Source organism: Suncus etruscus, chromosome 9 (genome assembly GCF_024139225.1).
Source record: "Suncus etruscus isolate mSunEtr1 chromosome 9, mSunEtr1.pri.cur, whole genome shotgun sequence".
Classification (NCBI taxonomy): domain Eukaryota; kingdom Metazoa; phylum Chordata; class Mammalia; order Eulipotyphla; family Soricidae; genus Suncus; species Suncus etruscus.
The window spans coordinates 38,304,337-38,318,473 of NC_064856.1; the positions used below are offsets into that span (position 1 = coordinate 38,304,337).

Consider the following 14,137-nt stretch of genomic DNA (forward strand, 5'->3'; position numbering starts at 1 on the left):
TAGTCAAACTTCTGCAAACAAGAATTTCCTGGGGCTAGAGCGATAGAAGCAATAGCACAGCAGTAGGATATTTGCTTTGCACACTTCTGACCCAGGACAAATCCAAATACGATCCCCAACATTCCATGTGTCTCTCGAGCCTGCCAGGAGTAATTTAAGTGCAGAGCTAGGAATAACCTAAGCGACACCGAAAGTGGCACAGCACCACCACAAGTAAAATAAAATCCCTTTTAGAAATGAATGGGAAATGAGACTTTCATAAATAAACAAACAAACAAACAAACAAAAAGCTAAGAGGATTTGTTTCTATCAGACCTAAAAGAATGCCTACAGGAAGCTTTATAAAAAAAAAAAAAAGAAAACATCAGAAAGACTCCTAAAACTTGCCAAGAAAAATAAAACAAAAAAAATTAGTAAATACAATATTCACTTCTTGAATTGTTAAAATTACATTTACTGATTGAAGCAAAAATTACAGGGCTAGAGATAGCACAGCAGTAGGGCCTTGCAAGCAGCCAACCCAGGACAGATGGTGGTTCAATTCCCCACATCCCATATGGTTCCCCCTGCCTGCCAGGGGTGGTTTCTGAATGCAGAGCCCGGGAGTAACCCCTGAGCACCACTGGGTGTGACTCAAAAACAAAAAATTACAACACTATTTGATACAGTTTTCAACTGTAAAAGGAATATTTGAAGCAATTATATAATTACTGGACGGCAAAGCAAAATAAGGCTTTTACACTTTCTGTAAAGTGATAAAATGTTGACACACAGTGACAAATATATGTAATTGAACTTTTTTCTAGGTGTCGTGTATATATAAAAAGCTATACAGACACACTTTAACTTTTATGGGAAAAAATAAGTATGTATAACACAAGTATAAAAGGACTAAACACATAACTGGGGGGGAGGATTTTTGGGTGCCACTCAGGGGTTACTAATAGCTATTTACTCAGAAATTGCTCCTGGCTTGATGGGCCATATGTAACACCAGGGGATCAAACCATGGTGTGTCCTGGGTCAGCTGCGTGCAAGGTGAATACCCTACTGCTGCACCATCACTCCATAACACAAATGTAGACAGTTTGGTGGCAGTTAAAAACTTAATATTGATATCCCTGAGCACTAGGAGCACATAATTCCGGGGTTTTGGGGTCACACCCGATGGTGCTCAGGGTTACTCATGGGAGACCATATTGGATGCTGGGATTCGAAGCACAGTTGGTCCTGGGTCAACTGTTGCAAAGCTTTGCATGTCCTACCATGCCCTATCACTGTGCTATATATCTCCGGGCCCTGGGGACACATACTTCTATAAGAAACACTTCAACAACATGCATAGATTTTAAGTAGAAGATTAAAAAGATATGGATCGTACAATCAGCAGGAAAATAGGAATGACTATTTCAGTATTAAATAAAACTGCAAAGCAAACTGCCAGAGGCGGGCATGAATTAATAACTTATCTACTCAAGAGTAAAATACATATCCATTCTTTTCAAGCTTCCATGGAACAAAACAAAATTGTCATCAAAAAAAAATCTAGGAATCAAAATCACACAAAATAGTCCTATCATAGTTGAAACAAATTAGAAATCAGCAAGACAAAGATCACTAGAAAACCTTCCAATATTTCAAAACAGAACAAGACACATAAAGCCCATAAAGTGCTGACGGAGTTACAGCATCAACTGCTGACATTAGGAAAGTATTGGGTGAGGCATGAAGCTTAGTGTTGATGTGTGTGAACTGCTGGTTCATTCCTTTTTGACACACAAAAATCTCAGTTCCTCAGTAATTTAAGTGCCATATAGTAAAGAGGACCAGTTGATAGAAGAGAAGTTAGGATGCTTGGCTTGCACACAACCAACTGGAGTCCCATTCTTCAGAGCACAGCCCTGAGCAATGCTGGGTAGTCCCCTCCCCATTGCACCCCCACCCCACAGGGCAGGGGAAGTAGGAAGAAACCCAATCTAGTAAAATAGTGCATGCCTTGGCCTAGAGAGATAATACAGCAGGCACAGTGCTTGCCTACCATGTAGAGGCCCAGGTTCAATTGCCAGAATCTCTAAGCACTGAGCACTCTCAACACAACAATAGAGCATGTTTCAAATGTATAAGGCCCTGGATTCAACCTCTAAAATCAACACCCAAGGGGTGGGGATTGGGAACATTGAGTGAGCAAACTAATAAAATACTATCACAGAAGTAAAAAGAGATAAACCCTAGCCTAAACTGACCAAAAAACAAAACTAGAGATACAAAATACCTGTAACATACATAAAACCAGAGCTCTCACTATTGCAGATAACCGGAACATTAGCTCTATACAAACGTTTACTTTAGATGGATATAATCAACTCCTCAAAGATAGTACAAACTATATCACAATCTATACAATATAATAAAGTTAAATATGAATAGCCGTTTGTTTAGGAAATTCAAAAACAACATTCATTCTATATCAACTTTTAGAAAACAGGAAGGCAGACAAGGCTTTTCAATTTGTTCTATGAAGTCAGTATTATTAGTACCAAAACTACAAGCAATATCAAAAAAAAAAACTTCCTATCATACTTGTGAATAACAGAACTCAGCATTATAAAAAAAAAGTCCATAAAAAAAAAGGTTATCTACACTGCTATTCACAGAAAACCAACTCTGCCAGTGTGATTAAGCAAGAAAAGGAAATATACAAGTAAGCTCAAGTATAGGTGAAGTTGGTAAAGCAAAATGACTTTTCTGTATAAGTCCTGGATTGAACCCCCACAAATATGTGGTCCCCAAGTATCTTGGCTGTGCCCTATATCCCCATCCTCAGCACCACTAAATGTAATCAAAATCCAAGAGTACTATTTGTAACCCCTTGGGAAAAAATTTTAGGTGTACTAACAAAATATGTATAGGACTTACATGCTAAAAGTCACAAAACACTGAGAATATAAAATCAAAAAAGCTCTAAATAAAAAGCGATATGCTACATTCTTTGAATTTAAAGACCAAGCAAGAGTAAATCTATTAATTCCTTGCACAATTTCAGTAAAAATTCTACCCCTCCAATTTTTACTGATATTTCTCAAACACGTGGACAAGAACATTCTAAAATTTACAAAAGGCACTAAAGTATCTAAAATAATTTCCAACAAGAAATAAATCATCCTACCAAGTTCAAGGTTTTTCAGACTATAGTAAACAAGATTAATACTGTATTAAATTATACTGGTGTAGATAATAGAAAAGGAAAAGCCAGAAACCATTTCACACAAGCATGGTCAAATAATTTTGACAAAAGTTCAAAAGAAATTAAAGAAAATGGGATTGTCTTCTAACAAGCAATGTGAAAACATCTATCTATACAGGAAAAAAAAAAAAGAAAAAAAAAACACTACTGAGATAAAGACTCAGTAGTAAGGCACTTGCTTTGCATACAGTTGACCCTACACTACAAAGTGTGGCCCAAACCTCCCCCTCAAAAAAAAAAAAGCCACTAACTCCAGTAAAATTAATTTTAAAATGTATCACACTTGAAATATAATATAAATGAACAGCTCTTCTTGAACCAGGTAATATTGCATCTGTAAAGATATCCACATATGTATTTGCACAAATAGATGCATTGATTAAAAGTTCCACAAAAAAAAAAAAAGAAAGAAATATAAAACTATAATGGACATTTATTTTAAAGTAGTTTCTTTTTTTCTTTTTTTTTTGGGGGGGGGGGGTTGGTTTTTCGGGCCACACCCATTTGATGCTCAGGAGTTACTCCTGGCTAAAGCTCAGAAATTGCCCCTGGCTTGGGGGGACCGAACCGATCTTTCCTTGGCTAGTGCTTGCAAGGCAGACACCTTACCTCTAGCGCCAGCTCGCTGACCCCCTATAGTTTCTTAATAAAGTGAAAAAAAATGTTTTACAAATGTCCTAGAAAAACAGCTGCTGTATACACTTTTCAAGTAAAAAGAGTGCATCATTCCACTATTGACACTTATTGAAAAACAAATCAAAAAAAAAATAAAAACAGAAACCTGTAAATCTTTTTTTTTTTTTTTGGTGTTTGGGCCACACCCAGTGACACTCAAGGGTTACTCCTGGCTCTGCACTCAGAAATCACTTCTGGCAGGCTTAGGGGACCATATGGGATGCTGGAATCAAAACCCTGTCCATCCCGAATCGGTCACGTGCAAGGCAAACGCCCTACCACTGTGCTATCATTCCAGCCCCAGACCTATAGAACTTTTAGTAGAAGTTAGAGAAAATTACTAGAATTTAGTGCTTGGTAAAGTACGTTTTTAAAAATGTCAAAGCATGATACATAAATGTTTTTTTACTTTTATCAAAGTTAAAAAATGTGTTCTGCATAAGATCCTATTAAGATGAGATAACTAGCTAGCTATACACAAGAAAATATCCTCACACTAGTTAGAATATATTAAGAACTCTCAAAATACAATAGAAAAAATAAACCAACAACAAAAATCCCAGTCCAGTTAGAAAATGAGTAAAAGATATGGAGACATTACTGAAAAGGGTATATGGATGGTAAATAAGCACATGAAAGAGATGTTCAACATCACTAGCCATCAGAGAAATGCAAAATTAAGACCATGATGAGATATCACTACACACCTATCAGAACAGCTAAAATAAAAAATAGTGACAATACCAAATGCCGGCGAAGACTCGAAGACACTCGATCTTTCTTATATTTCTGGTGGGAATGTAAAATGGCACGGCCACTCTGGAAAATAGTTTGGCAGTTTCTTAAAAAACTAAACAAACTTAACCATGACCCAGCAATTGCCCTTTCTAGGCATTTATCCCAAAGAAATGAAAACTTAAGTCCACACAAAAACCTGTACAAGAATGTTCATTTGCAACTTTATCATAGCCCCAAAGCAGAAAGGACCAAAATGTCCTAAAACAAATGAACAGTTTTTAAATTGTGACAATGGTACATCCATACATGGATTATTACTCAGCAACAAAAAGGGAGAGAACCATTGGTACATACAAGCAGGATGGCATTATGAGCGGGGGAAAAAAACTTGAACTATCCCTGACTGCAACTTTCTTAAAATGACAAAATTTCTATATACTAGATGACAAATAACTCAAGATACACACTGTACAAAGGTCAATTTGGCATTGCATTATAGTTATTTTAACTAATAAGAGTAAAGGGCAAAATGGAATCTTTCTGCCTATCTTTGAAACTTTGAATCTAAGACTTAAAAAAAGTATATGTGGCAGGTAAAACTACTCATAGGCCAAGAAAAAAATAAATTAGCTCTATCTTAGAAATGTTAAGTACCCTGAAATTCACATCAAGAAAAGGAACTGGATAGCAATTTCTTCAAATTTGCTAGTACCAAATGTTCACATGACATCAACGACATCTTCAAATTATCAGCCAAAAAATGGTACATTTCTGTATATCTAGACATATGGTTATATATCTATATGCCAAGATATATAGCACTATATATAAAAAACTACAACAACATACTACAGCAAGGATCGGGCCAATCATAGCCCATCAGCCAACTTTAGCTATCTGTTTTTGCACGTAGGTTTACTGAAATGGACACAAACACACACATACATACAAAAACCCCCACAAAAACTAAGCATGACTTTAGATATTATTTTACAAAGAATCAGAAGAGAACAAGATCATAATACAATTTAACATTTGTCATCTCAGTGGGAACAAAAATAATTCATCACAATGATGTTTTATGCCTGAAACAAGTTTTCTAAAGCTTTCAAAGTACCATGAGTCTCATTTAAAAAAAAAAGGCAACCTGCCACGCAATTTACCAAACATTTAAAAAAAAAAAACTGTTCTCCCTGCAAAATTCCAACTCATACAACAATGGAAGTATAACTTAAGAGCAATTACCATACCTTGGACAGTATCAAATCACCTAACCATCGCACACAATCCACATAATTCCTATGTATGTCTCTGGTAGAAAAGTCAGGAAAGTGAATTTTCTGAGAAATAAATGGCCTGAAATGGAAATGTCACAAGTTAAGAGGAAAGAGTACAGCAGAACCACCTGTTTTTTCATGTTCTGATTTATAAAACTGAAAAATAAAATAAGTAGAAAACTTCACTATCTATATCTGACTACAACACTCTAAGTTTTGCAGTACTATATAAACAAAGTACCTATTCGAAACCAAGGAAAAATAAACACATAATAAACTTAAGCAGCAGGGTTCAGTGACACTGTTGTGTGCCTAACTCTGTGAGGCACTGAGTTCAATCACAAGTACCACAAAATGAAAAAAAATACAAACTCAAGTAGAATTAAGTAATCAACTGTCTATGAAAGTCAACATATCTAGATTTCAAAGCAATTATCTTTTCAGTAATATTATTTCAGAGTTTGTTAAAGTTTCAAAGATGAGAATTTATTTTTCAGCAAGTTCTTGAAAATGCTATTGAAAATTTGACATTGACCATTATATTTAAATTTTTTTCTTTACAAAGATACACAGTAAATGTTTCTACATATTCTGTATTTAATTAGAAAATATGTCCATTGTTTCTGATTTAGTGACTATTGTTTCTAATTTAGTTCCTCAATTTTTATTCCAATGCCTCTCATGGTATGATATTCCACAAATTGCTATCTAATGAGTAAATTATATGTCTCCTATTTACTATTTTCCTCCCAGGTAAAAAGGACAGTAAGCTTAATGATCTAGTATCATTTCCAGTTCAAATTCTGTAACTTTTTTGTCTTATTTTGGGAGCCACACCAGATATTCAGATTACTCCTGACTCTGTGCTCAGGAATCAACCCTGGTGGGCTCAAGGGACCATATGAAATGGCAGGGATTGAGCCCAGGTTGGCTGTGTGCAAGACAAGCACCCTATCACTCCAGACCCTGTGGCATATTATTAGAACATTAAAAAGTTGTTTTGTTTTTGTTTTAGGTTTTGTTTTGTGGTCTACACCCAAAGGCTCAGGAGTTGGCTCTGAGCTCAGAAATCAATTATGGCAATGGCAAGCTCAGGAGACCATATGGGATGCCAGGAAGTCAACAGGGGACCGTCCATGGTTGATTTCGTGCAAGGCAAACACCCTACCGCTGTGCCATTGCTCCGGCCCTAGAACATTAAAATGTTATTATCTTTGGGGGGGGGGGCACATCCAGTGACACTCAGGGGTTATTCCTGGCTATGCACTCAAAAACTGCCCTGGCTTGGGGGACAATATGGGACGCCGGGGAATCAAAACGCAGTCTGTCCTAGGTTAGCACATGCAAGGCAAATGCCCTACCACCTGTGCCACTGCTCCAGCCCCAAAATGTTATTATTTTATGTATTTTTACCTTTTGGTTTTGGGGCACAATCTAGCAGCTCTCAGGGAACCATATGGGATGCCGGAGATCAGACCCAAGTCAGCCATGTGCAAGGCAAGCATCCTAGCTGCTGTATAATACTGCTCTGACCCTAGAGCCTGATACTTATTTTTAAATGGCGTATTAATTGGTTTTCAACAAATTATGATATAAAATGTTGGAGAATATCTGCATAATTCAATGCTATTCTAATGAGATGTTATTCCTAAGGCTTTAGAAAAATATTCAAATATTGTTGTAGCTCCTGATATTTTAAAATACAAATGTGAAACTTGTATTAATTTTTAGATCTTTAGAGATCTAATATTAGTACATCAATAATGTAAAGTTAACATACTTTGAGTGAAGTTATTAATTTAACACTTTTTTTTTGGTTTTTGGGTCACACCCAGCAACACTCAGGGATTACTCCTGCTCTACACTCAGGCATCGCTTCTGGCAGGTTCGGGGGACCGTATGGGATGCTGGGATTCAAACCACTGTCCTTCTGCATGCTATTTTTCCAGCCCCAATTTAACAGTCTGCTAAGAATCAGCAAATAGGGTTAGAAGGGGCCGGGAAGGTGGCGCTAGAGGTAAGGTGTCTGCCTTGCAAGCGCTAGCATAGGACGGACCGTGGTTTGATCCCCCGTATCCCATATGGTCCCCCAAGCCAGGGGCGATTTCTGAGCACATAGCCAGGAGTAACCCCTGAGCGTCAAACGAGTGTGGCCCAAAAAAAACAAACAAAAAAAAAATAGGGTTAATAAATCAAGAATTAAGACACTCAGGGCTGGAGCCGTGGCACAGCAGTAGGGCGTTTGCCTTGCACGTGGCTGACCGAGGATGCAACGCAGTTCAGTTCATTCTGCTGGTATCCCATATGATTCCCCAAAGCCAGGGGCGATTTCTGAGCACATAGCCAGGAATAATCCCCGAGTGTCACCGGGTATGGGCCCCCCCCCCAAAAAAAACCAAAAAAATAGAATTAAGGCACTTAAGGCTAAAGATATACTCCCTATCTGTATCATCATTCCAGCCCAAGAATTAAGGTATTCAGCACTAGTATTTTTTTTTTGGTTTTGTTTGGGGAAGGGGGTGTCATACCTGGCGGCGTTCAGGGGTTACTCCTGGCTCTGTGCTCAGAAGTTGCTCCTGGCAAGCACAGGGGACCATATGAAATGCCGGGATTCAAACCACCATCTGTTCAAATCAACTGTGTGCAAGGCATGCTATCTCTCCAGCCTCTGCACTAGTATTTTAAGTGGATCTGGATGGACAGTATATTGAGTAAGGTGATTGCTTTGTACACAGTTGACTTAGGTTCAATCCTTAGCACATCATATGATCCCCCAAAAGCCTACCATGAGTAATCTCTGAGCTCAATGCCAAGAGTAAGCTCCAAGCACAGTTTATTGTGCACATAACCATTTCTGGAAAGATAAACCAAATAGTATCTTTGATTTCTTTATTTAAATCAGAGTGCACATTGGTATAACCTTTCAGTACTACCAGGTATGGCTCAAAACCCACCCAACCCCAAATGAAAGTACTCACGAACAATCCAATGGACTCACATCTGAGCTTAAACCTTTTTTCCATTTAGTGAATTAAGCATTATTTGAAAGAAACCCTTACATCATAATGAATTAAGCCAGAACCCATTTTGAAAAGTATAGTTAACTGTTCTAAATAAGAACTTACAAGGCTAACAAATAATGTTAGTTATGTTTTTGAATTTAATTCCATAATAAATTTAACAAGTTTATATTAAAAAGCCATGGCAGGGGCCAGAGAGATAGCATGGAGGTAAGGCGTTTGCCTTTATTGCAGAAGGTCAATGGTTCGAATCTTAGCATCCCATATGGTCCCCCTTGCCTGCCAGGAGCAATTTCTGAGCGAGTAACCCCTGAGCACTACCGAGTTTGACCCAAAAACCACACACACACACACACACACACACACACACACACAAAGCCATGGCAGGGGCCGGAGAGATAGGGTGTTTGCATATATACAGGAGGACGGTGGTTCAATTCCTGCCAGGAGCAATTTCTGAGCGAGTAACCCCTGAGCACTACCGAGTTTGACCCAAAAACCACACACACACACACACACACACACACACACAAAGCCATGGCAGGGGCCGGAGAGATAGGGTGTTTGCATATATACAGGAGGACGGTGGTTCAATTCCTGCCGTCCCATATGGTCCCCCAAGCCTGTCAGGAGTGATTTCTGAGCGTTAAGCCAAGAGTAACCCCTGAGCGCTGCTGTAAGCCAAAAATCAAAACCAAAACCAAAAAGCTGGAGCTAATAATACAGGGAAGAGGGTGCTTGCCTTGCACTCCATCAACCCATGCTCGATCCTTGGTATCCCGTATGGTCCCCCAAGCCTGCAAAGAGTGATCCTGGGCACTGCTGATATGCCCCCAACAAAATAATAATAAAAGAATATAACCAGGGTATAACTCAGTGATAGGACACATGCCTTCTAAATTAGGAACTGAGTTGATCTCCAACACAAAATGCTAAGAATATATACTTATGTAAGGTGCAAATACAATGTTCTACAAAGATGAAAACACAACTTGAAATTTTGAAAACAAAATCAAAGTCATTAAATATAATGAACTTTGAGTAGAGGTGACTATTTTATAGCCTAAAAATTATACCTCTCCTTATTATATGCAGAGCTTCTAATATTGGTGTCTTAGAGAATAGTTTGAAAAAAGTAAAATACAATCTACTCAATACTATTAAGATAACAAGTTGTTATAAATATCATAATGGTTACCTGTTAGTTTTATTTGGGTTATAATCATAAGAGTCTTTAATTGCATTTATCATTCTCTTTGAATTGATTCTCCAGAGTTTAAGTGAATGATCCATACCGCAGGACATTATTTTTTCACCCAGAAGATCATAGTCCTAAATGTAAAATGAAAAGCTTAAATATATATATACACACTATTTTCCAAAACTATGTTATTCTATTCAATTGCAAATCATTTTGCACTTTATCTAAAAGCTTTAGAAAGCAACTCATACTGCTTGCTATCAAGACAAAGCTTTAGGGTCAAGAAGGTAGTTCAGGGGCAGGAGTGATGGTAGAGCAGTAAGCCATGTGCCTTGCTGGCACTAGCCTAGGATGGACCGCAGTCCGTTCCCCAGAGTTCCATATGGTCCCCAAGCTAGGAACTATTTCTGAGCGCATAGCCAGCAGTAACCTGAGTGTAACCAGATGTGGCCAAAAAAAAAAAAAAAAAAAGAATGTAGTTCAGTGCCCTGTGCTTTCTTAAGACATATGAAGCCTTGGGTAAAACTGACACAGGTTCATAGCCAAGGATACAATTAGAGTCACAACCTAGTTTTAACTGATTTCATACCATCACAGTACATGAGCATATTATGTCATGGAAGTAAATTTTAGGCTGGTGACATTGCTTTGTGGTAGAGTGCATGGCATGCCTTATATGCAAAGGATCTAGATTTAATTCTTAGTAGGGTGAGAATTTCCTTTGTTGTATAGGTAGATCAAATGCTACAGTAAAACCAAAATCCAAAAGTTATATTATATATATTACTCACACACGACAGCGCTCAGAAGTCGCCCATGGCAGGCTCGGGGGACCATATGGGATGCTGGGATTCGAACCACCAGCCTTCTGCATGCGAGGCAAATGACCTACCTACATGCTATCTCTCCAGCCCCATATATATTACTTTTAATTCAGCCTCTATCAAGCTATGCAACTGACACCTTATCTAGATCAAATTCCTTTTTTTGGTTTTTGGGTCACACCTAGCAGCGCTCAGGAGTTACTCCTGGCTCTACACTCAGAAATCGCGCCTGACAGGCTCAGGGGACCATATGAGATGCTGGTATTCAAACCACCGTCCTTGTGCATGCAAGGCAAACTCCCTACTTACATGCTCTCTCTCCAACCCCCTAAATCCTTTTTATTAAAATATCTTCATTTGGGCCCAGGGAGATAGATAGCACAGTGGCGTTTGCCTTGCAAGCAGCCGATCAAGGACCAAAGGAGGTTGGTTCAAATCCCGGTGTCCCATATGGTCCCCCATGCCTGCCAGAAGCTATTTCTAAGCAGACAGCCAGGAGTAACCCCTGAGCACCGCCGGGTGTGGCCCAAAAACCAAAAAAAAAAAAAAAAAATCTTAATTTAAGCACCATGATTACAAACATGTTTGTAGTTGAATTTGTTATAGTAATGATTTTTAAAAAAGCATCCCCTTCACCAGTGCAACATTCCCATGACGATAGCCCCTTATATTCTTAGATCTGAATCCTTAAATTAGACTATATTTTTTGGTTTTGGAGCCACACACAGTGGCACTAAGGGGTTACTCCTGGCTCCTTGCTCAGAAATCGCTCCTGGCAGGCTTGGGGGGCAAAAGGGGATGTTGGGGATCGAACCTGGGTCCATCCTGGGTTGGCCACATGCAAGGCAAACGCCCTACCATTGTGCTATCACTACGCTCCCCACTTTATAATTTTACATTAGTTGCATATCTTAGTTGCATTATGTATTAGTATATATATACACACATGGTTTTATATATGCATATATACAAGTTTTATATATATATAAAACAAATATAAATTAGTTTAAGGGCAATACCCAGCATTGCTTGGGTTACTCCTGACTCTGCTCAGAAATCACTGCTGACAGGTTCCAGGGACCATATGTAATGCTGGGGATCAAACCTGGGTGGAACACATGCAAGGCCAACACCCTACCCAATGTACTACAACTCTGGCCTCTATCATTTATATTTTTATTACAGTTATTACACCTTACTTCACAGCAGTGCAGAGATGTAATTAAATCTAACACACATGTATTACTGGAATGGAAGACATTTTAATGCACAATTAAATCAGCAGTAAACTTACATTTAAAAGTGAAGAAATCTTAGTCTCATGGGGTGGGAGTGACTTGGGGGCCATCCATTGCAGTGCCCAGAGGTTACTCTGGTTCTACATTCAGGAATTACTACTGGCAGTGCTATCACTCTAATTCCTCAGCAATGACTTCTAAATGCAGAACCAGGAGTAATCCCTGAGCACAGCCAGATGTGGCTCAAAACAAACAAAAATACCCAAAAAAAAATTTTTTTTTTTTTTTGGTTTTTTGGGTCACACCTGGTGACGCTCAGGGGTTACTCCTGGCTATGCCCTCAGAAGTTGCTCCTGGCTTGGGGGACCATATGGGAACCTCGGTCCATCCAAGGCTAGCGCAGGCAAGGCAGGCACCTTACCTCTAGCGCCACCGCCCGGCCCCCCCAAAAAATATTTATAAAAATGTTTAAATGAGGCCAGAGAGCTGGAGAGGTAGCACAGCGGTACGGCATTTGCCTTGCATATGGCCAAACAAGGACTGACCTGGGTTCAATTCCTGTTATCCCATATGGTCCCTAGTCTGCCATGAGAGATTTCTTTTTTTGTTTGTTTGGGGGGGGGGGGGGTCACACCTAGCAGCGCTCAGGGGTCCTGGCTCTGTGCTCAGAAATCGCTCCTGGCAGGCCCCCGGGGACCATATGGGATGCCAGGATTCGAACCACCATTGGTTCTGGGTTGGCGGCTTGCTGTGCTATCTGTCCGGCCCCCATGAGCTCAGAGCCAGAAGTAACCTCTGAGCACCAATGGGTGTGGCTCTAGAAACCAAAAAAAAAAAAAAAAAAAAGAGGGCTAGAGTGACAGCCCATTGGTAGGGTGTTTGACTTGCAGGTGTCTGAACCAAGACAGACCTGGGTTAGATTCCCCTCCCGCCCCATATCCCATATGGTTCCCAGAGCCAGGAGTGATTTCTGAGTACAGAGCCAGGAATAAACCCTGAGTGCTACCAGGTGTGGCCCAAACACAAGCAAAAAATTTTAAAACTATACTATCAATTAGAGGTATCTAAATCTCAGTGTGAGCACAAAGTACTTCTAAAAATACTATTTCAACAATGAACAAAGAAGTTTCAAAACCCCTACCTAGGCTAAATTTTTCTCTTTTTTTACCACCATCCATCCTGGATTGGCTGCACATAAGGCAAACACCCTACCACTGTTATCTCTCCAGCCCCTAACCTTTCCATTTCTAATTAAAAGGCAAAATAAAAGATAAGTTGGTGATTTAATATTAACGAAAGATTAAGTTAGTAGTATTCTTTATGAACATAAATATTGGTATATAAAACTTTTAAAGAGACTGGTTTTTTTCTCCACATAAGACAAAAGCTTTATCACAAATTAATTGCCTAGCAGATTCTATGCAAAAACTCAATCATGAACTGAACAACTTACAGCACTCAGAACTTCATCTCTGTGTCCTTCTACACCTCCAAATATTGCCACCAGAGTGTCCGTTTGGATATTCCACAATCGTAAAGCATGATCTAGTACAAAGAATTAAGATGAACAAAACTTCTAAGTAACAGCTTTAAAAGTTTACATAAGATATGCGCAGGCTAAAAACAAAATCCATATGAAATGGCAAATTAAAATGTATAATTTAGATTTTCTAAACGATTTCAACTTTTCAAGATCAGAAACATACTGTAAATATTTTCCTTTAATATCCTTGTTGTGAAGAACTGCTTTATAGATAAGCAAAATTTAGAAATTTATAGGAGCAATTTTTGTATTATGCCATAAGACAGTATCCTAAAAAAATTGTTTCCACTATATCTGTACTAAACTGAAACTGAGTATATTTGTAAAAATTTTGCATCATACCCAAAATAACTCTTAATAGGGGAGTAGGGGCCGGG

The 14,137-nt window shown here is 38.7% G+C and overlaps 1 protein-coding gene across 2 annotated transcripts in view; it reads right to left on the reverse strand.

Annotated features, from left to right (window-relative positions):
• The window catches only part of EED (embryonic ectoderm development), a 42,296-nt gene that overhangs the window by 6,433 nt on the left and 21,726 nt on the right, over positions 1-14,137 (reverse strand). The window contains exons 7-10 of one of the 2 annotated variants that reach the window (XM_049780050.1): positions 13,671-13,762; positions 10,153-10,286; positions 5,908-6,013; positions 4,664-4,738 (exon numbers count right to left, since the gene is read on the reverse strand). In XM_049780050.1, the coding sequence (XP_049636007.1) occupies positions 4,664-4,738; positions 5,908-6,013; positions 10,153-10,286; positions 13,671-13,762 (407 nt within the window). The remainder of the gene's footprint in view (positions 1-4,663; positions 4,739-5,907; positions 6,014-10,152; positions 10,287-13,670; positions 13,763-14,137) is intronic. The other variant, XM_049780051.1, reaches the window with a different exon arrangement.